The sequence below is a fragment of the Arvicola amphibius genome, chromosome 18 (assembly GCF_903992535.2).
Source record: "Arvicola amphibius chromosome 18, mArvAmp1.2, whole genome shotgun sequence".
NCBI lineage: Eukaryota > Metazoa > Chordata > Mammalia > Rodentia > Cricetidae > Arvicola > Arvicola amphibius.
Window position 1 is genome coordinate 17,094,439 of NC_052064.1, and position 26,216 is coordinate 17,120,654.

Consider the following 26,216-nt stretch of genomic DNA (forward strand, 5'->3'; position numbering starts at 1 on the left):
CTCACAGAGCCCTTTCTCATCCTGGCTCCTACCTTTTCCTACATCCTTGCCTCACCAAAGGACAATTGCAGCATCCCTCCTAAGAACATGTCTGTCTTCCCTGTGCATGGCTTCACATGTGGTTTATAGCTGTTCATTGCACTGTTAAATGTTCAACAAGCATCCTTAGGGCAAGTCTCCATGTGGCTTGTCTTTGCATCCTCATAGTTTTTTACTCAATCAATATATTTTGAAGGAATAAGTGAGTGGCATAACAGAAAAACTGGTGATTTATCTATTAGCCCTCAGATTAATAACTGATTAATTTAAAGACACTGGGTGCCTAGTGTAACTTTTTCTGGCTTATTAAGGTAAATGTTTGGGAAGGCTGCTCTGTGGGCAGAGGAAACGTAATGATTCTGGACCTCTATCTAGGTAGGTGGACATCTCAGGAAGAGAATGGGCGACAAGCAGTTATTACAGCGTTCTGTAGCCCACGCGCAAATAGTCTGCAGCACATGCAAAAAGGGTCAGGATTTTCCCTAATTCCGGTGACTTACCTGATCACTATAGAAAGTATTTTTTAAAAGATGCATTTGTTGATTTTTTTTTTAAAATCCATGCTCCATGTGTTTGCTTGCCTGAGTTTATGTGCACTGCATGCATGCAGGAGCCCTTGGAGGCCAGATCCCCTAGAACTGGAGTTTCAGGGAGCTGTGAACTGCCTGGCATGCTAGGAGACAAACTTGGGTCCTCTGCAAAAGCAGGAAGTAAACTTAACCACTGCTTCCTCCCTTGCCAGCCCTATATAAAGTATTTTTCTAAATTTATAGTCAGGATGTGCGTCCGCGCGTGTGTGTGTGCGTGTGCGTGTGCGTGTGCGTGTGTGTGTGTGTGTGTGTGCGTGCATGCATGTGTGAAAGTCAGAGGTCAGCTCTGTGGCATCAGGTTCTCTCCTTCCCTTTTACAGTCCTGGAAACGGAAGTCAGGTTGTTGGCGATCATGACTGGGTCCTCAGGCTTACACGCTGCTCTGTACCAGTATCCTCTTAAATTGAAGCATCCCCTCCTGCAGGGAAGATCTTTAAAGGGGAAGGTAAACAACTCAAAATACCTTCAGGAAGTCCCTGAAGTTGACCAGATTCACGAGGCCTCTCCCTGTCAGAGTAAGCAATAAAAGTTTGGAAGACTCTGAGTCCAGACCAGCTGCTTACATGAAGCAGAAACCACCGGAGCTGCTTAGAAGAGCTTCAGACCAGCTGAGGCGCTTGGAAAGGACGCTCTCCAACTTGCTGAGCTGCCTGCAGGCTGTGCGGTGTGCTCCAGGGTCCCGTTGAGCTGTCACCCATGCTGGGGTGAGCTTTGGTGATGCAGCTGTCTTGGAGTCATTTCTGCTTCTGTAAATTACCCTTCACCCACACTCTTTTAATAATCTCAGAAAAGGTCATTGGGTCACCAAGTTGGGCTTCGGTGATATCTGCTTTGGTCTGTGATAGGTTTCCTATCTGGTGGTGGGTAGACCTGTGTGCCACAACTCTCCCAGAGAGAGTTTGCCACACAACACATGCCAAGCACTTTGACCCACTGAACCATCTTGCTGGTCCCTACATAAAGCATCTGAAAGTCGACAGAAGTAAATGCATTCTGATTTTGTTTCTCCCATTTCCTTTAAAGGGAGTTCCCAGAATTTGACTCTTGTTCTGAATGATGTCTTTATAACCAACTTCCTCTGTTGACAAGAGACACAGTGCATTTCCGCAGCTGTGGGTACTGCAGAAGAGAGAAGCCGTTTCAAATGTTTCGTTATTTAAGGTCTTTATGCACGGTTTTTAAAGTTCAAGACTTTTAACTTTATCTCACGTATAGCTCTTTATAATAAAACAATGTGCAATTATATCCATATACTATCTCCATATAACAAAAGGCACAGCTCTATGTAATAAACACAGGGATACTAATATATAATTGTATCTCTACAACACACCACTGCAGTGTTTGCTTGTTTTAACTTCTACTCTTTTGTCTTATTTTGCTTTAAAGTACTTATCAGCCAAGGCCTGATCATTTACTGGGTAGGTCTGGCTTTTGGGTGATGAGTTTTCCTATTTTAGTTTTGAATTAACAAGCAGAATGGGCAGCGTGGTTCTGTGCCCCTGCCCTGCTGGTGATCCAGCTGCTTCTATTGCACCAACATTGCTTTCTGCTGCCCACTCAGATGTCACCAGATGTCCCAAAATGTCCTTCATAGGTTAAAGGACCCCTTGCATGACTATAGTTTTTAAATGTTCTCATTATTTTTATTTTTAATTTGTGAGGGGCCCACACGTGTGTGCATGCGCCTTCAGAGGCCGGGCGAGAAGAGGGTGTCAGATCCCCTGCTGCTGGTGTTCTGGACAGTTGTGAGCCTTCTGACGTGGAGACTGGGAACTGAACTTCAGTCCTTTGGACAAACAGGAAATGCTCTTAGGCGATGAGCCCGCTCTATAAAATATTTGTATTCCTCCAGAGGAAGTCGCATATCGTTATATCATGGCTTACAACGTTTCTGGCTTTGAACACTTACATTCAAAGGCATAACCTTTATTAAAACATAGCTTTTAAAGTGCTCAAAGAGTTTTTAAAAATGCCATCAAGGGTGCTCCAGTGGCGCAATCGGTTAGCGCGCGGTACTTATAAAAATGCCATCAATCATAACGCGGCCTCGATAAGAAACTATATTAACGGCATCGAGTCTCAAGAAATATGACTGCACGCCTTTAATCCCAGCACTCGGGAGGCAGAGTCAGGTGAATCTCTGAGTTCGAGGCCAGCCTGGTCTACAGAGTGAGTTCCAGGACCGTCAAAGCTACACAGAGAAACCCTGTCTCAAAAACAAAAAGAGAAGAAAAGAAGGAAAAACAAAAGAAATATAAAATGAAGAAACATTGTAATTGTCAAGTGTTAAACGCAGTAGTCTAGCTCTCCATGACACGATGTTTATGCCAGCAGGTCATGCCTGTGTTCTGATCAATTCTCTCTTTTACCATCCTGCAATCCCCAGTCAAGACTTACTCATTTCCTCCCTAAATATCTTTCCAACCTGGGCATTATCCTCTTCTCCTGGGCCACCACAATCCAGCACTACAGAGGCCTCCAAAGCGGCCCAGCCCAAGGTAGACTTTGACTTCCTAACGGTTGGGGGTAGAGAGGTGGTAGAACTGTCAGAGGGAGGCGGACATTTCTCCCCATGAGACACTCTTGGTGAGATTGTCCCTGAGGCTGGAGAATCTGGCACTGATGTAGGTTAGTAGGCTGCTGTGCCGGTACTCAATGCTGGGCGAGATGAGGCACACCAGGAGCAAGGGAAGGCACAGGGGATGGGAAAAGCTGTCTCACCGTGTGTGTTTGCATCTTACACCTCTATCACTTCCCTGTGGATCTGAATTCCCACCTGGTTCCTGCAGCACGGGTCTGTGGGTGGTAGATTTCTCGGCTTTAGATTGCCAGCGGAAGTCCTTTATACCGATAGGCATGGCATCTGTGGTGTTGAAGATGTCGCGTGTCCTCAGGCTTGGTGACGAGTGTCTTCACCCACGGAACTGTCTCTCCAGCCTGCTCTCCAGTACTCCACAGCTCACCTCCATCGTCCCTGCTTTCTAAAGCCTACCAAGCAGTCTTATGATATCTACTTTTCTGCATGCCATTTCTGAGCTCATTTTTACGGCTGTTTTTCCTCTAGTCATTAGCCATAACCTCCCCACTTCTTTGCAGGTGCCCTAATCTGTTACTTGTATTTATTTGGGGTGCTGGAAACGGAAATTAGGGCTTTGCCCATGGGAGGCTACTGCTGTCCCAGCAGCAACACTGCTAAATTTGGATTGGGTCCCTGCGATTAACTGTTACAGTGTTCAATACTGGGTTCATTTGAAGTGTGTGCATGCTCTTCTGACACATAGTTCCACTCTTACAGAAATTTAATCCTTTTGAAGCTTCCTTACGTGTGTATGGGGGGGGGGCATGTGTATATGTTGTGTAAAGATAAATGTGTGTATGCATGTGTGTGCTTCTGTGTGCGTACACATGTGTGCCTATGTGCATGTGCATGCATACATGTGTGCTCGTATGTACACATGCAGAGGCCAGAAAAAGATGCTTTTCACTATTGCTTTCTGACTTACTTGCACTGGCACAGGTCCGATGTAGAACCAGAAGTTCACCCTTTGGGTTAGGTGGTTGGCCAGTGAGCTCTCTTGTTCCTGCCACCCCCATGCTAGAATTATAGGCACTTGAAGCCATAGCTGGTTTCTTGTGTGAATGCTGAGGATTTGAACTCATATTCTCATACTTTCAAAGAAAGCACACTTACCCATTGAGCCGTCTCTCCAGAGACTTCCTTTTTAGCTTCAGGACATGGAGCCTCTAGGGTTGACGTGAGAAGCTTGTCCCGAGGAGTCTGCTCAGGGCCCCGTGTATCACCCTTTTCATCTGCACTGGTGGCAGTGAGGACCACTTCCAGCCTGAGTGTGCTCCAAGAATTGTCTGTCTGCAGCACTGCGGTGGCTCCTTCCAGAACTCACCGTGCATCTGCCTGCATTGCTCCAGCCCTCTGGCCTCTGTGCAATTCTGCTAACAGCTCCCAGGCATCCTGACATCTCCACCTTTTTGAACCCCCATCTCGCTCTCTTCAGCTCCGTGGGGCTGAACAGCAGCTTGAGCTCTCCGTCCAGGCAAACAGCTGGAGAAGCCACAGCTGTTACTTTAACTCACTCCCAGCCCCCTTAGGAACCACAGTCCTGTGTGTGCCAGCCCAGGCCCCAGGCATTTTCGGCTTTATATTGAAGCCAGGTTTTCTAGCTGTTCATGCTAGGACAGCCCTCCTAACAGTGATCCTCTGTAACTAGACACAGAAGCCCCTTGTGGTATAGTTTTACATCTGCTTCTCTGGACTCCAGACATCATTTCCGTGACCATGGGTGGTTTGGGCTCGGGACTCCCACACCATGCCATGCTGGAAATGTGGACCCCACATGCAGCCATTATGCACTGGAGGGATCTGTTAACTTTTTCTCCCCAGAACCACCCCCAGGCAGATGGCAAGCTCAAACAGCTTCTCTGTGTCAGTTGGTGGTATTTTTACAAATACCATTTTTGTTTAGTCTAAGCTGCTTCTGCACAATTCACCTTGAACAATCTCTCGTTCTGGTGTTAAACTCCAGGCCTCTGTCTGAATAAAATTAGTATTATGGCTACATAGAGTCTGTGTATTGTGTGTGTGTGTGTGTGTGTGTGTGTGTGGTCAACCTCGGTAGACATTCCTTAGGAGCTGTCTACTTTGCTCTGGCTATGCTGGCTGCCAGAAGGCCCCAGGACCCTTGGGTCTCTTGATTAATTGGTACATTCAGATCAATGACATTGCACTGTAATGGTGGATGGAGGTGAAGTAATCAGATATGCAGAGTCAGTGTGGTTCTGGACCCAGAGCCTCAGCGGAGCTCAGAAGGTTTAGTCTGACCAAGCCCAGAAGACGCTGCTCTTACCCCCAGGGTGTAAATCAGAAGATAGCTATGACAAGGAAGAGGTAGGAAAGCCCCACCTAAGCAGCCACACCTAAGTCAGGGAGAGACAAGGGGGAAGAGGAAAGGTAGGAGACTTTATTCACACCGAGGGAGGCCACGAAAACAAGGCTGCCAGTCAGAAATGTACCGTCGCTCCAGTAACAGTGACCAACCACACTCACGGCCTGGACCGTGGGCTTCTGCTTCAACTGAGTGCCAAGACACAACCCTAAGACCTTGCAGGGAAACTTCATCCACCTCAGACCCCACCCTCTCCATCTGTTCCCACTCAACAGCTCTCCAACATTCCCTGGCCTTCTTCCTTGAAACCATTCCCTAGAGTTTTTTACTCTATAAACTGTGGATAAAAAACCCTTAAAGTGTCATTAATTGGTGCCTCATATGTATGAGTAAGAGATTTGATAACTTCCTCCCAAGTTAGCCCAAAACGGAGACACCAGGGGGACCCCCCCACCTGTCACCCAAATCATTTTCACAGCAGCAGCAGCAGAGTGGGTGGCTCAGCTGGCCCTGCTTGCCTCGCCGCTCACTTGGACTTCTGGTCTCCTTTCTGGGGCTCTGATGCACCCTTCCTTGCCTCCTCCTCTGGGATGAAGACGCTGACGGTAAAGTCGCTGGTCTCTGAACCATACTTGTTCTTCACCACCAGCCCGTACTTGCCAGAATCTGCGGTGCTCACGCCTGTGATGGTGAAGAAGGCAGTCTTCCCGGCCTCAAACCTGAGGCTGCAGTGGTCATCAGAGGCCAGTGGCTTCTCGTTTTTCAGCCAGGACACCTCGGGGGTTGGGTCGCCCCACACGTTACAAGTGAGATTAAGTGCCTGCAAGACAGGTTTATGAGAAGGGTGTGGTAAGACTGATCCTGCTCCATCTAAAGGATGATTGCAGGGCTCCCAGGCTGGGGTGGCCACACTCTGGGCGGCATCTGTAAGGGCTGGCAGCGTTGGGGAGTCTAGAGGGCTTGCTGTCAGCACACTCAGAGGTGCCTTCATCCTGCTCTCCTTCCTGAACACCCAGACGTCTTTTGCTCTAGCGTGGCCTCTGGGCTGTATCAGTAGAGAATTCTCACGCCCCGCTGGCAGGCTGCTCACTTCTGCGTGGCATCTACGTCGCAGAGCCCAGCAGCGGAACGACACAACTGCTCTACGTAATTTAATTTCCCCATCCCATCTCCTCATTTTCCTCAGCTCCCTGAGCCCCGTCCAATCTGTGTCGTTGCAGAGGCGCTTGGCCCAAATGCATCTGAAATAAAACCTTCCCAGCCATGTTGAAAGTCTCCCTGAAACGCTGACATTTAGGCTGCAGACTGACTTTGCCTTACTAAGAAAATGGCAAGGTTCACGTGGAGCTCTAGAAGTAGCGCAGAGGCTGCGTTTGTGTTTACACTGCTCTATTCAACGGGAGGTGTTTTGTGCTCACCACAGCACTGGATATGGTCTGATTATTCCACGTCCCTTTGTGCTATCTTTCAAAAGCTGCATGACCCACCCCAACGTTTCAGCCCTGTGTTTTAGTACCTTTTTTCTTAGATTATAATACAATTGTTGAGATTATAATTTCATCATTCCCCCCTTCTCTTTCCTCTTTTCGAATCCTTCCACATGCCCCTCCTTGTTCTCTTTCAAATTCATGGCCTTTGTTTTCATTAATTGTTACATTCGTGTGTGTGTGTGTGTGTGTGAACTGGCTCAATCTGTATAATGTTACTTGTATGTGTGTTTCTCAGGCTGACCATTTGGTACTGGATAACCAATTGATTTTCTCTTCCCTGGGGAAGACTATTTCTCTGGCTTCCAGAATTCCTTAGTGGCTTATAGTTCTTTGTGTAGGGTCCAGGTTTCTTGGTCTTTCCCCATTCACTGTGGCATGTCCATTGACATCGTCCTTGTTCAGTTCATGTGTAGGCAGTCACGTTGGTGGGACTTAACGGGTGTGACTCTGATGACAGTAACAGACACAGTACCACAGCAGATTCCCTGATCCCCTGGCTCTTACTATCACTCCGCCCCCTCTTCTGCAGTGATCCCTGGGCCGGAGGTGTGGGAGTTTTATTGTAGATGTAGCCAGTGGGACTGTGCTCCCTATCTTTGTATTTTGATTGTCAACTCTGTTCTCAATCTGCAGCAACTTCTACTCATTTTTCCATTTATAAAACATCATTTCAAAAATTTATATAAACATAATCTATAGTATGCAAACTTTCCAGACTGTTTCTTTGTGTCAGCATAACCGCCCATGCTGTCCTTCCTTGCTGCTGACCAGTGATGTGCACGTCCCTCAGGGCCATATGCACCACATCCAGTTTGGGGGCTATTCTGAAGAGGCTCTCATGTTGACATTTCCATTTCTCTGTGCTAACTGCCCAGGTGCAGTTGCTGGGATATATGCTAAATATATGATTCATTTTTCTCCCTAGAAACTGCCAAGCTCTTGTGCTAGGAGTTGATTTAATTTTGACTGGCGTTCCAACCATGACAACCAACAATGAATAGGTAATCTGGTTTCCCGCGTCTTTGCCTGCGCTTATCATTGTTTGCATTTTTGTTGCATGTCACTTATCACTGCAGTTCAGACGGGTATGCTATATTTCACTGCGTCTTTTGTCCCCCTCTCCACGGCTAGTGATGCTAAATTACAGAATGTTGACAAGGGATGAAGTTGGCATTGCTAGGGAAGACGTGTTCTTTTAAATATCCTCCTGACATACCTTAAGCTATCACTATGGCCTCTTCTGTGGGAGCAAAAAAAAAAAAAATCAGAAACCCTGCTCACATCTCATCATTAACTAGCATGTTTTTAAGGCAGGCTGCATAGCTCAGGCTTGACCTGTGACCTTCTTGCCTATGCCTCCCAAGTGCTGGGAGCCACCATGTGCCACGATGCCAGTTTTAATTAGCATTTTTACTAAATTACACTATGGGTAATTTAGTCCAAGCCAGAGAGATGACCCCATGGGTAAAAACACTGCTGCCAAGCTGAGTGACCCGAGTTCAATCCCCCAGTGCCACACTGTAGAAGGAAAAAACTGATACCAGCAAGTTGTACTCTGATTTGCACATGTCTACTATGGTATGTTCTCCAATAAACACTTATATGCAATAATTTTAATTGAGTCAAAGCATGATCATTACAGGCCAGGTAAATCATTTTGGATTACACAAATCCCAGACACCATAAGCACTGTGGACATCCAGCGCCCATCCTGTCTGCATTATGGATTCAGTGCTCCCATATACATTCTAATTGTCACTGCTGCCCAATGGCTGCAACCTCATTGCATGAGGAAAGTGGCAAAGGCAGCTTAAGGACAGAAGCTGCTCTCAGAGGTTCAAAGTTGACTGTGATATTTTCCATGTACAAAGATCGGAGCTGAATGGAATCTATAGTCTTGCTTTACTACCCGAGATCTGCATGCCCATCTCCCCAACTCCCACCACTGCAGACACTCAACGCCCTTTGAAGCGGGAAACGGTTTTACTTCACTACAGGTCTCTCTGGACTTGTAAGAGTTTTATTTTTATTGATATGGGGTCTGTCTATGCAGCTAAGGTGGCCTTGAACTCTAGACTCCTACTGGGTTCTTTGATTATGGGTTAGAATGATGCTCATTTTTTTCTCAGATTATATGAAGCCAGGAAACACCAGTTTAATACCAAACGGAGAGAAGCTGGTTTTCATCGGAGATGGAGCAGCTGTAACCATGTAACCATGAGACTCTTACTAGCATGGGCCACCTTCCAGTGTGTGCTGGAATAATTTCCTCCTTCTTTTGTTACAGGGCTATGAGTGAATGTTTTCAGGTTCTTTTTCATACAACCTAATGACTTCTGTTGGTTTTTAACTGTGCCTCTGGAGAAATGGCCTAAATATAGCATCACAAGACAAACTTTCATCCTGATGCTGGGCTGACAAAGCATTACGACTGGAATGCTGAACTTTTAACCCTGCATCTGGCTATGGTGAAAGGCAGTTGCAAGAAGTAAGACAGATGGTAGGATATAGAAGAAAGGACTCCGGTGTGGGGTGTGGGGCCGTTCCCCATGTGGAGGCACAGACAACCGTACCCCATGCTCACCTTGCCTTCCTGGATGGTAACAACATCAGGGAGACCGCCCAACACCCGGGCCCGATCTGCAAGCACAGGAATTTCTGGTTAATCACTGCAATGAAGAGGGCCAAAGATCATGCCCTCAAAACCACGTCAAGATACAAATCCTGTTTAGTTTTTCCTGTCCCGATGGTTATTTCAATAATGTTTTCAACATGCAAATTAAGAAAATAACCCAGCGACTCTGGCTTTAATTCTTTACACAGTGCCCATAGCTGTACCTGAAGCACCAGTGTGGGACTTACGGAGCTGCTGTGGAATTTTCATGGCCATATCTAGCCCTAGCCCTGTGTCGCTCAGCAGGTCTAAGCTCAGGCTCTGAGTCAGGCGTGGCCTCTTTCTGGTCTCCCTGTGATGAGTGCCAGTTTCATTCAAATTGTGGCGCTCCAACCTTGTTTCTATGAATTCATTCAATGCCAAAATGGCAGTGTTCCAGACTCTTTTCTTCACTGGGTTTAATTTTTCTTCTGATACACTGTACCTATAAGTGCCTAATACCTACCACATGGTTATGACCAAGAGATTTCTTAGGATGGCTTCAGAGGACAAAAGTCAGATGCCATAGTTGAGACCTTCCTACAGACATAAGACTATAGAAAAACAAATGTGGACCATCTACAATTCATAAAAGAAAAAAAGAAGAGGGAAAATCTATTTTCTTTTCTTGAGATAGTGTCTCACTACGTAGTCCTGGCTGTCCTGGAACTAGCTCTTGTAGACCAGGCGGGCCTCAAACTCACAGAGATCCACCTGCCTCTGCCTCCCAAGTGCTGGGATTAAAGGCTTGTGAAACCAAGCCCAGCAAGGAGAAGATATCCACTGTCATCTGCAGATGCGCTGGGGAGATGAAGTTCAACTCTAAATCTGCCTCTGCGCTAAGTGTGAAGGCTCTGAATCTGCCTCTGCGCTAAGCGTGAAGGCTCTGAATCCGCCTCTGCGCTAAGCGTGAAGGCAGCTACTTACTTTTTTCGGCGATGGCAGCTTGTCTGTGGTGGAGAGAGACAAGACAGACAGACAGACAAAGAAGATTTGTATTAGTGTCATTCCAAGTAGTTTCTCTCCCCCTCCCCCCTCCTTTTCTGTCTTTCTCTTGCACATGCACACACACACACTGAGTGCAGACTTAGACAGCTGCTCTCTCAGTCACCGCTCTGAGTAACATAAAGAGCTGCAACAAGCTTGGACTGCATTTAATACACAAACGGGGGAGGAGAGTCAGGCCACGATCCGCCTGAGAGGTATTTAGCAGCTCAGCTAGCGGTGTCAAGTGGGGCTTTTCCTGTGCTTGCTCAAACAAAACCCTGTTTCTGATACTCAGATAGGCAAGAGGAATACAGGGTTCCAGGAAGGTAACTGAACAGAAGCACCACTTGCCAGGAAGGAGAACTTACTTTAACCTCTGGAATTCAGCAACGGCTTCATCAAATGCTGCAAAAGAAAAAAAGAAAGTTAAAAATTTCTTAGTCAGAATTGACAACACACAGGGCCGATTACGAGTCCCAAGGTTCGGTCACTGCCCAGCTTTCCAGGAGACTGCCTATGGCTTCCTATTTCTGTGTGGTGCTCTCAACAAGACAAGTACTTTCTATGTAGAAAATATGAGGTAGGAGATTTTAGAAGCTTTCATCTCAGAAAGCCTTCAACTTTAAGCAAACAAAAACAAAAACAAAAACCATCAGTCTCACCAAGAAAAAAAATGGGGATAAAAGTCTTTCAAATAAAGGTGCTGTCTAAGAATCCAGAAAAGAAAAGAAAGGGACTTTTTCTTATTAAATTACCCCTGGTGGGGCTGGAGAGATGGCTCAGCGGTTAAGAGCACCGGCTGCTCTTCCAGAGGTCCTGAGTTCAATTCCTAGTACCCACATGGTGGCTCATGACCATCTACAATGGGATCTGATGCCCTCTTCTGACACGCAGGTGTACATGCGGAGTACTCATACATAAAATTAAATAAAGTTAAAAAAATTAAAAAAAAAATAAATTACCCCTGGTAAGCTCCTGGGCTAGATAGTTCAAGCATCTTCATGTTAGGTCTTTCTGGTCCATTTAGGAAGGAGAGCACGCTAAGTAATGGTCGTCGCATTGATGTTAAAACTAGCTTCAAGTCCAGTGTGCTGTCCATTACAGAACAGAGTCCTGAGATTGTACTTTTTTCTCTTTTTGATTTTTTAAAATACATTTTTGTTAGCATACAAAATAATAGGTTTCATTATGACATTTCATAATGTGTATCATTGGGTTTTGCTCATCTTCTCCCCCATTTTCTGTCCCTCTCTCACGGAGGCAAAGGTGGAGACAGGTGAGAGAGGAAGATGAGAATTGCAGTGTTCTAAAAATAATCCTACCCTGTGGCGTCAGGTGAGACACTTGATGAGGCCATGAGAAAAGGCAGCTCTGCTTTAAAATCCCACTGTTCCATCTTTCATTGCCTTTGGGGCTCAAGAAACACACATGCACACACACACATATGCACACACAGATATGATTTGTCTACATGTGTTGTTGGGGTATATGTTAGCTTGTGTGGAAGGGTCAGAATACAGCTTTCATGAGTGAGTTCCCACAGCTGTTGAGTAAAGTTGAGTTCATAGAACTTCTTCCACTGCTGCTCAGCTTACGATGAGTCTCCTGTCTCCACGCCCACCCCCATCTCAGGGCAGACATACTGAGCTCACACATGTGTACTGTGACATCCAGCTTTTCCTGTGCGTTCTGGGGACTGAACCCGAGCCATCAGACTTCCACAGCTAGTGCTTACACCCGTGGTGCCATTTCCTCAGCCAAGAGCCGTATTTTAAGCCTAGCAAATATTTAGACAATACTAATCTACACACCCCCATCTGTACACATTTAAACGTACAAATACGTATAAAGCCAGGCTTTAAGCTTCTGGGCCCTAATTTTTCTCATCTGAAAAATGACTGAGATTCAGTTTGAACCAGGATGATAGCACAGAAATCTTCCTGGTTCCCACACTGAACTCAGAAAAAAGAAAAAGTGTGGTCAAGCTAACTTGTGTTTGGTGGCTGTGGTGACCCTGGAGAGAGGATCTAGCCTTTGTCTTAAAAGGGTTTAAAAGTGAGGTAGTTACATAAGCTGTGGTTGTTAAAAATAATTTTTGGAATGTTTTAAACCTCTCCACCCCATTGCTGCTTCCCTCTTTCTGTTGTATTTCCCACAGTCAGATGAACGGTGGGGGAAACCCAGAGCACAGCGTGGGTCGGGAGATCCTTGCCTCTTTGCTGCAGTTTCTCCATGACTGCAAATTCTCAGTGTGTCTTTGTTGGCATAATGGGTAGGGGTGGCATGAGAGTAGGGGATTCAGATAGAACCATGTGTGCATGCCTGTAAACACACACACACACACACGCACACACACATACACACACACACACACACACACACACACACAAAACCCTCAGTGCACGCTTGGGAAGTGGCTCCCTACATTCATTGTGAATTTATCCTGCGGTTGGAAAGCATGAAGAGTTATGAACACTAAGACTGCATCTTAGTGCACCGAGGAGCGCAGGAAATTCGGCCCAGCCTCCTTTGCTGACTTTCATCTAGACTTTTACTCTTTAGGAAAGCATGGGGGGCAGAATATAGCCAGGGGATGGGGAGAAACAGCACGGTGATTTTAGCTGTTTTCTTAACTTTTAAAGTTTTATTCAGGAATTGTGCACCGCCTTTGATCTTTGCTTGTTGCTTCTCCTGATACTTTCTTTTCCTCCCCATTATCTACGGAAACCCCTAATCTCTCAACAGACAGCCACCACATCTGGGACCCTTCTGACTTAGACCCCAGCTTCATCTGCTCTGCCCAGCATCTTCCTTGGACTCTCCTCACTCACTGCTCTATGGACAGAGAAGCTTCTGTATTGTTACTCTGGGAGTCGACTCCCTCTGCCCTTGGTCTCGCACCTTGCACCCTCTGCAGCGATGCCCTGCATCCCAGGCTTTCTGTCGCATCAGCTGCTGTCTGGGACTGGATGACGTCAGTCCCATGCACAACTGCTTTCCTCACATTGCTCTTAAGGAGGAGATCGTGAGCCCAGGGACCTCTCACGGGCTGTGAGAGTGGTGCCCTCTCTCCGTGGTTACTGTCCCAGCTTGCTTTTCATGGTCGCCTGACTAAATTCTTGATAGTTAAGACAGTCTTGCCAAAATCATTATTAATAAAAAGCATTGGAGACCATTATTTTAGCCTAGTTCCTGCACTAGTCCTTAGCCTACCAGATCTAACCAGAATGGCGTCACTCGTATAACGTGGCATATAATCAAACTGAACTTAAAAACAAATGAGGCCTCCAAAAAGATTGGGACTCAGAGAAGCCAATCCAGAACAGGCCCACTGACCCAAGTGTCTCCCACACCAACTTCTTTGACCTTACCAGGGTAATGCCCTCACTTCACCCTGGTTCGTTCTATCGTGAATGTTAAGGAGCGTGTTACCTTGCCCAGACAGATCCACCGTCTTCTGGTGTCCAGTCTTGCCGTCAAAGAGTTCCATCACGTATTTGCCTTTGTCATTTGGAGTGGGCTCATTGATCTGCAGCCAGATCTGCTCCCCAGTGACCCCACTCTTAACTCTGTCTGTGTACTTAATGCCAGTCCCACTGTTAAGACGAAGGAAAGTGTTATTACTGTTTCCTCGGTTTCTTACAAAGTGATATGCCATAAACCTTTACCGGCTTTCAGAAAACACGAGACCTGCTTATGCCATTCTGCTTCAGGGTAATTATGGGCGTTGAAGCCAGGGACTTGGATTCTAAGGACCTGGGAATGACAGCCTGAGCATCTACTTAACTCACCACGGTAGCCTGGATCCCAGTGCAGATTTCATGACCAATACTTCTCAGTGGCACTAATTATCTTTGGTTTGGCGTGGGTTTATTTCTAAGGTTAAGGGAATATTTAAAGGTGAAAGGCCAAATTACATACTATTTTGCTGCATATTTAACGCACATGTTCTGCGGCCAAACTGGATAGGTAAAAACAACGGTGGGGACTATCTGTGCATGACATCTATTGCTATATCGCTCCAGAGCTACTTAAGCACATCAACGTACACTTGGTTGTGGAGTCAAAAGTGACTCTGCAGCTGAGTGGCTGTCAGAGCAGTGAGCATGGGCTCTGGTCCTGTGTGAGAGCAGAGGGGAAGAGCCCTTGCCATTGTCATCTGACTGTAGAAACACCACTGCTCTAGACAAAACAAGCGCATGGCAGGGCGGCGTTCTCAAACTGTCGAACGGTACTTCATGGAGATTGTGTGAGACTGTGAGAAAATTTAAAAATGTAGTCAGTATAGGGCCAGTGAATGGTGGAGGGGGTGAAGGGGCTTGTTGCCAAGTCTGGCAACTAGAGTGAACCCCTAAAGCTCACAAGGTAAGGAAAGAATTGACTCCTACACACCGTTCTCTGACCTCCACATGTGCTGTGGAATGTGCACATGTACACACACAAAATAAATGTAATACATTTTTAAAAAGCAGTATATAAAATTACCATATATATGCATATACAGTTATAATTATATGTGGAAAAAATAGAAGAAAGTTCTTTAAATTTGCATAAATGGGCTAACAAAACTATTGATGATATCATAACTTTTTCTATTTTCTAATATATCTATAAATGTATTTTCCAGAAATGCATGTACAAAGTTTATTCCTTAAGTAGAATTTAAAGACAAACTTAAAATTTTTTTTCACTAAAAAAATTTTGGCTTTCATAAATACTTAGTATTTTTCTTTCAACACTACAGGCTATTATGTATGAGGGTATTTATTAAAATATCTGAAAATATATTAGCAATTCAAATGCCATAAGACTAGAGTAAAGAAACACATTTGTACCCTGAAGGTTTTGGCCTGAATGACAGCATTTCTTTGAGTCAGACAGGAAGAACATTCTCTGCTTTGCATGAGTTATTTGGTTTCTGGCTGGTTCGCACAATGGTGCTTTCTATATGTTAAGAACTTCAGACAGAATGGATTCTATTGTTCCTATTTTATTTGAGAAACTGATATTCATAGAATTAAATGACTTGCTGAGGAAGATAAACACAGAGTCAGGGCTCTCACCCTCTTTAAGGTGTGTTTTTCCAGTTTGCCTCAGACTTACAGAAAACAGTATTGCAGTTCTCAACCCCTGAGCCGTGTACGGACAAACAAATATCGGAGAAGTTCATGCAGACGAAACCAAAATGGCAGGAAGTTCCTGCCTTGCTACTCTAACAGCAAGTTCCTTAAAATATTTTTTTTAATGTTCCAATTTTAAAAAAATTTTTAAAAAAGATTTATTTTTAATTATGTGCATATGGGTTGGGGAGACTATATCCAAATGAGTGTAGGTGCGCACAGAAGCCAGAGGTGTCAGATCTGCAGCTGGAGTTAGAGGTGGTTGTGAACACTTGACAGATTGCTGGGAATTCAGCTTGGGTCCTCTGGAAGGTAAGTATGTACTCTTCACACTGAGCTCTCTCCCCAGCCCTTGAATCAATGATTCTTTTACAAAGGACACAACTTAAAGAAACTATGTTTATCTATTTGATTAATACTGTGTGTGCGCGTGCGTGTGCACATGCCACAGTGTGGAGAACCATTTGTTAAAGTCAGTTCTTTCCCTCCACCTAGGTCCTGGGATGGAACTCAGGTCCAGGCGCCTTCCCCACTGAGCAATCTCACAGCCCGAAGACATCGTGTTTTGAGTGATGATTGGCTAATTTTGCTCCCCTCATTCTTCAGACTGATATATTATAATGTCCTAGATGTCACAGAGGAATTTCCTAGGATTTTGGTCTATTTTAAATTTTAATTACTTCCCTGCAACATTTCCTGAAAAAAAGAGAACAAAGGGCTCCAAACCCAAGCCTTCCACAGTGGCATTGTGCTTCTTCTTACTTTTAGAATTCAGAAAATACCTAAGAGCACAATCAAGTACCAGCTCTGGTTGCCTGTTCAGCTTACTTTTTTCCTTTTTCCTACTTTCTTTGTGGTGCTGGGGGTTGAATTCAGGGCCTAATGCATACTAGGCAAGTGCTTTATCACTGAGCTATACCACTAGCCTTAGGCTCTTTTTTAAAATAATATTTAAGTGATATATGTCTCCTCCTCTCATTCTAAACTTTTCATGCAATCTGGAGGTGTGTGTGTGTGTGTGCACGCACGCATGTATGTGTGTGTGTGTGTGTGTGTGTGTTACAATGACCTAGCTTATCTCTAGAGTCCGACTGACCAGGCATAGCCCTCAGCTCAATTAGCTGTGTGTGCACACTTGAGTCACCTCCCCCAGCTTGAGCTTCCTCTCCCCCAAGGTGAAAATGCCTATTGCACAGAGCTGGGGCCATGAAAGAATCCACCTGTCTACTGGCTTGGAGCAATGCCCAGCGGACTGCTAGTGCCCAGTGAAGCTATAATACAAACAGACATTGTTCTCTATATCCTCAAGGGATGCTACAGGACTTCTGTTAACAGTTTGGAATGAATGTCTAAACCAAAATTGATCTGGAGGAGGCTGCATTCCTAAAGATTGTTTATACCGTGCCTCTTTTTTGTTTCTGCCAAATATGTCTCAAGGATGCCCAGAGGTTGAGTATACTGTCAGAATTAGATTGAGAAGTCTGTTTTGGTTCAAAAACCCATGGAATTCCAGGTGAATTTGAATGTATTTCCTCTATAATTCCACAAAGGCAGCCTAGGATTAAGACAGACATCAGACTCAATCCAGTTCAAACATAGGTCCCCAAAGCCTTCTGAGGGTGGGCAAACAAGATGCAAGATGCCAATGCCTAGTTATGCCAGTTGCTATAACCAACATGATAAGTTGGGGCTCTTCTCAGGATGAGACTTCTGAAATGGGAAATGGCTATGAACACGGATTATAGGAAACTTGGGAATCTCCTGGTGCACACTGCTTCGGTTTTGTTTCAGATCACGTGAGTTGGATGTACAGATATAGAGAAGGCTGCAAGCAGAGCTCTGGGTGGCTGGCAGACCAGAGGTAGCTTATACATAGCTGTCTCAGGTGGTGGCTACATTACAGAGATGTCTATGAATGAAGGTATTTCTATCACAAGAAGGACATACTGTAGCCATTACTGGTACCTCACTATGCATGGGTTGAGGGAAAGACCTAACCTGAAGTAAGGGAGGGGTTCTGTCCTGTGCTCCTCACTATGAACCCTCTTACTTGAAAGGGGTAGGATTTTTGTTTTTGTTCCTCCCCTGGCCAGTGGGGGAAAATGTCTACCTAGCAAGTCAGTTTGCATTTACTTACTTGTGGGACCAGTTAACTTTCAAATCGTCCAGGTAGTAAGTGACAAAGGAATACAGCCGGATGCCCTCTGCTGTGCTCTGAATTTTCAGGTCTGTAGCGGACAAGGCTGAGGAAGAAAACAGCACAGTTCAAGCAGCAGTAAGCTCACCCTGAGAGGAGCATACTGAAACACTTGTTATGGGGAGGAAATGGGAACTCACCTATCTTACGGCATACTTCAGTCATCAGTTCTTGGAAGGCTGCAGACAGAGGGTCACAGGCAAAACTTTAGATTGGGCATATACCATATAAGGTCTAATTTCAAGCTGTTAGCTCTCGGAAACTCCCTGTCTGGTGAAAGCCATTTGACGGGAGGTAAATTTGTTGACCTACTGATAATTAGTGGGTTTTGGTGAAACAACGTAATTTTCATAAGGTTTTAAAAAGATTTCTGCTTGTTTTGACTTGTTTCCCTTGAACTGTTTGTAACTAATGTTATAGGAACATTCTAGAAAAGGCCACACTGAGATTTCCAGGAAGTCTGTTGGCTTTGGAACACTCTTCCCAAGTCTGGGGACGCCTTGGTTTGAATTACAGGAGTTTGTTATCTGTGACGTCATCTCCTAATGAATTTGCTGTCTAGGTTGCTTGGATGTCCTCTGTCCAATAATACGGCGGCCTCCACCTCTTCTGGGAGCTGGGTGGTGAACGCCAAGGCTTCTGTGGCCTGACTTCAATCCTGCCGTACTGAGAAAGGGAACTGGGGTTCTGGGGGTGGGGTTGTGAGTAGCTTCTAATTATCATGATATGTTTGCCCTTAGTCTCTGAAAAATGGAAGCTGCTGCTTTCCTCTGCTAGTAACTGCAAGGCTTCCCATTTCATACACAAATCTTTCTTGGCACCCTTTAACAATGAACCATATTTTAGTATGTTCCTCCCTGAAGGTTTTGATCCGAGAACATTTTTTGTTCAGCTGTGAGAAAAAAATGATGATTTAAATTGGAAACAGCCTTCTAGAGTTCTATGGGCTATACATTTATCTAAGGATCAAAAGTATGCTTTTGATTTCTAGGAAGTCTAAAAGGGAAAATACTTTTGGAAAAGAACAGTAGGTTGCTCTGCTGGACACAATCACTGGACACAAATCGGCATGACTTCTGTGGCCAGCCCAGCTCCAGTCGTAATTCCAGTGGCTGTGGAGCCCATGAGACAGACCCCAGCAGCTGTAGTCACCTTCATCCACAAGTTTTAGTCTGCTCTTGTCTTTTCCTCGGTCATCTTTCAGGATAACTTCATAGAATCCAGCATCTTTCTTGGAAAACTGAGGAGAGAATGAACGTTACAGTGGATCACAGTTCACAGGTGGTGCTGCAGTTGTGTGTCTGTGTCTCTGTGTGTGCATATGTGCATGTGTGTGTGAGTGTGTGTATGAGAGTATACTGTGTGACAACGGTCTTTTATCCTGTTACTTGTATTATTTTTAATAAAATGCTGATTGGCCAGGAGCCAGGCTGGAAGTAGAGGCGGGGCAACAAGAACAGGAGAATTCTGGGAAGAGGAAAGCTCAGTCTGCAGTTGTCACCCAGATGTAGAGGACACATGTGAGAATGCCTCACTGATGAAAGGTACCAAGCCATGTGGCTAACACAGAAAAGAATTATGGGTTAAGATGTAAGAATTAATTAATAAGAAGCCTGAGCTAATAGGCCAACCTGTTTATGATTAATGTAGACCTCTGTGTGTTTCTTGGGGACTGAACGACTGCGGGACCTGGGGAGACAGAAAGCTCTGTCAACATGTGGGTATTATGGATGTGTATACAACATGCATGTGTGAAGAGGCCACAGATCAACCTTGGGTATTGCTCTTCAGAAGCCATCTGCCATGTTTGTTTGTGTCTAACAGTTTATTTTATGTGTATGAGTGTTCTGACTGTACATATGTCTCTACACCATATGTGTGTTGTGACTGGGGACAGTGACCCAGATCTCTAAAGAAATCAGTCCCAAACTGATTGAGGAAGGATTACAAGAAAGTTAATAGAAGAGGGTATTGGATCCCCTGGAACTGGGGTTACCGATGACTGTGAGCTGGAAATCAAATCCAGGTCCTATGGAAGAGCAACTAGTGCTCTTAACCGCTGAGCCGCGTCTCCAGCTCCGACCCTGCACCCGGAGCTTACTAGCACCCGGAGCTCTCCAACTAGGCCAGACCAGCTGGCCACAAAGCCCGGGGACCCATCTGTCTCCCTATCCCCACCACTGGGATTGTAAGTACGCTCCTCCAGCAGTTAGATGGAAGCTGTGGTGAGTCCCTTGGGCACGGAACAGCCAATGGATGTAGTTTCCGCTGAGGCAGCTCTTGCGTCTGTAGCCACCCACCTCTGTGATGAGCAGGGTGCAAATGCCGTCCTTAAAGTCATGCTTCTCATCCACCGATATCTCCCGTTCATCTTTGTACCACACAATGTGAGTCTCCTTTTTAATATTTGCCACCTGTAGGAAGAATCATAATTGCCCTTCTTGAAATAAGGAAATAAATGTTATTTCTATGATGGTAAACAGTTTTTAACGCATTGGGGTATTAAATTAGAAAAAAAAAAAACAAAACAAAACACTGAACCAGAGTCAGAAGACCCAGATTTGTAAAGAAAACAGTCCCGAGCTATTGTAGTCGAGAAAGGGTTACAATAAGGTGAACACCAGTGACTAAACCTACCAAGAGGATCTCTATTTCCAGCGGTAAAAGTTGTCTTAACATCGTATTTCCAGGACAAATGCAGTAATGTTGCACTGGTTGGTGGAACTGCTTCCTGCATGCATATACAGGACCAATTGGACTAGAATGGAAACTGTCCCATTGCCAGGCTCACTCTCAAAGCAGTGGGGAGATCAGTGATCAGGCCAGCCCGTGCAATACTACACTATTTCAAAAGCAGCTTAAAATTGATGCCAAGGAAAAGTGCCATGTACCCATTACATCAAGGGATATCAAAGAAGTGAAGTAGTCTTCAACGTTAAAAAAAAAAAGTCATTGGCCCAGCGTGGCATGGTGGCAAGTGAGGATTGCATGAGCCCAGGGGTTTGAAAGCAGCCTGGCTAACATGTGAGACCCTGCTTCCAGTCCAGAGTCTTTCCAGAAAAGAAAGGATGCCACATATTAACATAAACGCTTAAATAAAAATAAAAATCCCCAAACTAAAGAAAGACAATCCCTACAGCATTAAAATAGTCTTCCAGGAGAATAACAGGATGAATAAGCTCCAATATATATCTGAAAATTTATAAAATGGATAAAGGGAGATTATAAATATATATAAAAATGAAGTGAGGCTTAATAACTTAATTACTTAGCAATTTTGAAAAGATGCATTAGATCCTAACCCATACATCATAATATAAATCTCAGATGGACAAAGCCATTGCATATTCTTAGAGGGATCCTGAGCTTTTTCTGCAACACTTGAATTATTTTTCACAAAGAAGAATATATCCATGTATTTCTTGAAAATTAAAATTGTATGAAACAGTAAAGACTTCATGAAAATCAGAAAAACAAAACAATCCCCCCCCCAAAGATCGCACTGAACAGCTGTTAAGAAAATATATGACTGCAAGACAAGCATGAAGAAATGTTGACTTGTGGTGGTTTAAGTGAGGTGGTCCCCATGGGCTCAGATATTTGAATACTTTGTACCCAATTGGTAGCATTGTTTGGGAAGGATTAGGAGGTCTTCCCTTATTGGTGGAGGTATGTCACTGGGGTTTGGCATTGAGGTTTAAAAAGACTCCCTGCCATTCCTGAAGCACAAATAATAAAAACCCAGAGACAGATAATGGGGTTCAACCTGAAGATCAGAGAAGCAAAGTAGCCAGTCACTAGAGAGACCTTTTACCTTTACCAAATCTTCAAACCAAAAGGATGAGATCCTGTCTCCGTGAATCCTCAGACTCCACACTCCTGAGTTCCTGTCTCTTCCCCTTTATAGTCCTCTCTCCACCCAGCCATATCGCTCCTGTCTCCACCTCCCTAGTCCTGGGATTAAAGGTGTGTCATCCCAAGGCTGGGATCACTCTTGTGTATACTCTGTTTGTCTTTTAGACAGATTCAATCTTGTGTAGCCCAGGGTGGCCTAGAACTCACAGAGATCCGTCTGCCTCTGTCTCCCAAGTCCTGGGATTAAAGGTGCATGCCATTACTCCCTGGCCTGTATGGCTGATTAGTGTGGCTGCTTTGCCCTCTGATCTTCAGGCAAGCTTTATTTACTAAAACACAAATAGCCAGGTGGTGATGGCGCACACCTTTAATCCCAGCACTCGGGAGGCAGAGGCAGGCTGATCTCTATGAGTTCGAGGCCAGCCTGGTCTACAAAAGCTAGTTCCAGGATAGGCTCCAAAACTACAGAAAAACCCTGTCTCAAAAAAACCCACACAAATAATATACCACTTTATATTCTCAGTGTGCTCTGTTTGACATGCATGCTCTCAGCTGTTCCTGTCACTACCCATTGCTCTTCCATCATACACTCTAACCCTCAGGAACCATAAGCTCAATTGAACATTTTCTTTTATAAGATGTCTTGGTCATGATGCCTTATCACAGCAACCAAAAAGTAATTATATGTTCATTATAAACAAAAGTATTCAGGTTTTCCTACATTGAAAGAATTTCAGCTATGTTGTGGATGTAGCTCAGAGGTGGAGTATAAGACCCAGCAACACATACACACACACACACACACACACACACACACCCTGAAAAAGTTCATCTAGTAAGTGAACGTAAGAAGCAGAGAAGCAGTACTGTTTAGACAAGAGTGAAGTCAGTACACAAAAGGTTATTAACTGGTTTTTAAATTATAGAAATCTATTGTGTTACTAGGTAACACTGATAAACAACTTGAAAATCTGCATCTGGACTGGAAAAAAATTAGAAATGTTCTGGATTTGCTGAGCACACGAATCTTTTTATTGTTTATTGTGCTATACATTTTTCTCTGCACCCCTCCCTTCCTCTCCCATCCCTTTCTACCCTCTCCAGTGACCTCCACACTCCCAATTTACAGGAGATCTTGTCTTTTTTCTCCTTCCTAGGCAGATCCATGTATGTCTCTCTTAGGATCCTCTTTGTTGTCTAGGTTCTCTGGGGTTGTGGAATGTAGGTTAAATTTTCTTTGCTTCGTTTCTAAAAGCCACTTATGAGTGAGTACATACTATATTTATCTTTCTGGGTCTGGTTACCTCAGCCAATAGCCAATATGTTTTTTAATAGATCCGTCCATTTGCATGCAAATTTCAAGATGTCTTTTTACTCCATTGTGTAAATGTACCACATTTTCTTTATCCATTCTTCTGTTGATGGGCATTTAGGTTGTTTCCAGGTTCTGGCGATTACAAATAATGCTGCTATGAACATAGTTGAGCACATGTCCTTTGGTATGATTTAGCATCCTTTGGGTATATACCCAAAAGTGGTATTGCTGAGTTTTGAGGTAGATTGTTTCCTAATTTTCTGAGAAATTGCCATACTGATTTCCAAAGCAGCTGTTCAGGTTTGCACTCCCACCAGCAATGGAGGAGTGCTCCCCTTACCCCACATCCTCTCCAGCATAAGCTGCCATCAGTGTTTTTGATCTTGGTCATTCTGGCAGGTGTAAGATAGAATCTCTGAGTTGTTTAGATTTGCATTTCTCTGATGGTTAAGAATGTTGAGCATTCCTTAAGTGTCTTTTAGCCATTTGAGATTCGTCTGTTCAGAGTTCTCTGTTTAGGTCTGTACCCCATTTTTTATTGGATAATTTGTTCTTTTGATGTCAAGTTTCTTGAGTTATTTATATATTTTGGAGATCAGACCTCTGTCCGATGTGATGTGGGGTTGGCGAAGATCTTTTCCCAATCTGTAGGTTGCCGTTTTGTCTTGTTGACCACATCCTTTGCTTTACAGAAGCTTGTTATTTTCAGGAGGTCTCATTTATTAATTGTGAGCATACCAATCATGTATGTGTATGTGTGTTGTCTGCATGGATATATGTGAACCACATGTGTACCTGGTACTCACAGAACCCAGAAGAGGATGTTGGATCCCCTAGAACTGAGTCACAGACATTTATTAGATGCCACGTGTGTTGGGAACTGAAGCCAGGCCTTCTATAGGAGCAACCACTGCTCCTTTTAGTGTTTTTGATCAGGGTCTCACTATGTAGCCTTAGCTGGTCTAGAGCTTATGCAGATCTACTGTCTCCAAGTGCTAGGATTAAAGGCATGGGCATCATACCCACCTCAGCCAGTGCTTTTATCCATTGAGTCATCCCTGCAGCCCCATCGCTCTGTGGTTTTTGAAGCCAGGGTGCTTCTAGCTCCTGCTCTAGGTGGACTTTGTCTCCTGGGCTGTCACCTTGAGTAGCAACGGGAATATTTGCGTGTGAGGACTCCTGTAGTGGAATAGTGCCCAGCAGTGCTTCGTGGGCAAGCTAGGGCTCTTTCCTCAATCCTTTGGAGTAAACTACCTGGGGCTCACGTGAGTCTCATGAGTCTAAACGTTTCGCTCACATACTCCATGACATATAAAGTAGAATAGTAAATTGCTAAATTTGCATAAGTTGCCCCAGTGATGTAACAAAGAGCTATGATTGAAGGTTTGTTCGAATCAGACTGAGATGATTAAACAGGGCCTTGGGATGAGCAGAAGGCCATTTGGGGCCTTGGAGCAGCAGCACAATAGGTGATGTGTGAACAGCCATTACTACTTTTAGGCTCCTCTTTGCTGTTCAGAACCTGGGGAAGGATCTGGTTCTGCTGATGAGAAGTCATTAGAAGAGGAGTCCAGAGCCCATCTCCTAGACAGCCACAGGTAGCACAAAAGGAGAAGGACGGGCCGTGCGGCTTCAGGGAAGGGGTGGGTTATGGAGACACCACGCAGATGGGATGCTGAGTGAGAGCAGCAGGCCAGGAGCATGAAGGATGGTGGCAGGGAGGCTGTAGGTTCCAGCGGCTGCTGACAATGAGTTTTTCAAGTTTATCATTTCCCGAGGGGCAGAGTTGATTTTTCTTACATAGTTCTGCTAAGTTCCTGCTTCTTTGAGTTTATCAGGCCTAGCAGGGACTGGGTGCTTAGGCTCCAGTTTTATGACTATGCCAGATCCATGGTTCCTGTCTTGAGTCATCATGACCCCAGTCTACTTAACCTAACAATTCCTTCGCTAAAATTTCATTTTAATTGGGGAAAAACTTCTTTTCTGAGTTGGATGGTCTTGCTATATAACCCCCAGGCTGTCCTCAAGGTCTTAGGTTTAAAGGATGCTCCTGAGTATATATGATGGCACCACCATGCTCAGCTCCCCAAAGTCTTAATTCAGAGTTAGGGACTAAATCCAGGGCCTTGTACATGCTAGACAAGTGCTCTGCCCCTGAGCTGCAGCCCCAGACCCTTTAAACCCTCAACGATTTTCTCAGCTAAAAATGAAACGCTAAGTGTAAGACAGCTTAGAATGCTGTTTTGAATCCCCTCCTGACGGATCCTCCCAGAGGCTAAGACCATTGACAATTCCCAACTCCAGTCCCTGAAGGGAGCACAGAGGCGAGACAGGAAGACACAGCTGGGCACACTCAGCTATGCTTCTGTGCAAATCTCCTGACTTAGAGAAGCTCACCAAATAAGACAGGAGTTGGAGTGGGCCAGGAATAATCTACCACTTAGAACGCAGATTTAGCCTAAAATGAAAGCAGCGTGTGACATTTCTGCGATTGACAGAAGGTGGCCACCCCTAACCTAAAGGCCAAACCCATGGCTCTACAACCTGCAGCTTTCTGATCATCAGCATGTGTCTTAGTTAGGGGTTCTATTGCTGTAACAAAACACCATGACCAAAAAGCAAATTGGGGAGGAAAGGCTTGTCTGGCTTATACTTCTCCATTGCTGTTCTTCACTGAAGGAAGTCAGGAAAGGAACTCAAGCAGGGTAGGATCCTGGAGGAAGGAGCTGATGCAGAGGCCATGGAAGAGTGCTGTTAACTGGTTTGCTTCCCATGGCTTCCTTAGCCTGCATTCGTATAGAACCCAGGACCAGCAGCCCAGGGAAGGCACCACCTACCATAGGCTGGGCTCTTCCCCATTGATCACTAATGAGAAAATGCCTTACAGCTGGATCTCATGGAGGCATTTCCTCAGCTGAGGCTCCTTCCTCTCTGATGACTCTAGCTTGTGTCAAGTTGACACACAAAACCAGGCAGTGGAGCGTGGAACCACAAGTGGAACATTCCACACCACAAAGCCCTGCTTCATCTGCAAAATTATTCAAAATAATGCACGGAATGCCTTCA

The 26,216-nt window shown here is 44.9% G+C and overlaps 1 protein-coding gene across 6 annotated transcripts in view; it reads right to left on the minus strand.

Annotated features, from left to right (window-relative positions):
• Positions 1-5,589: 5,589 nt before the first annotated feature.
• Myom1 (myomesin 1) overlaps positions 5,590-26,216 on the minus strand; it is a 135,089-nt gene continuing 114,462 nt past the window's right edge. For all 6 annotated transcript variants that reach the window (XM_038315278.1, XM_042054271.1, XM_042054270.1 and 3 more), the window contains 9 exons: positions 20,281-20,394; positions 19,133-19,220; positions 18,121-18,159; positions 17,921-18,026; positions 14,096-14,259; positions 11,032-11,068; positions 10,604-10,626; positions 9,608-9,663; positions 5,590-6,353 (listed from right to left, as the gene is read on the minus strand). In XM_038315278.1, the coding sequence (XP_038171206.1) occupies positions 6,060-6,353; positions 9,608-9,663; positions 10,604-10,626; positions 11,032-11,068; positions 14,096-14,259; positions 17,921-18,026; positions 18,121-18,159; positions 19,133-19,220; positions 20,281-20,394 (921 nt within the window). In that variant the 3' untranslated portion in view covers positions 5,590-6,059. The remainder of the gene's footprint in view (positions 6,354-9,607; positions 9,664-10,603; positions 10,627-11,031; positions 11,069-14,095; positions 14,260-17,920; positions 18,027-18,120; positions 18,160-19,132; positions 19,221-20,280; positions 20,395-26,216) is intronic.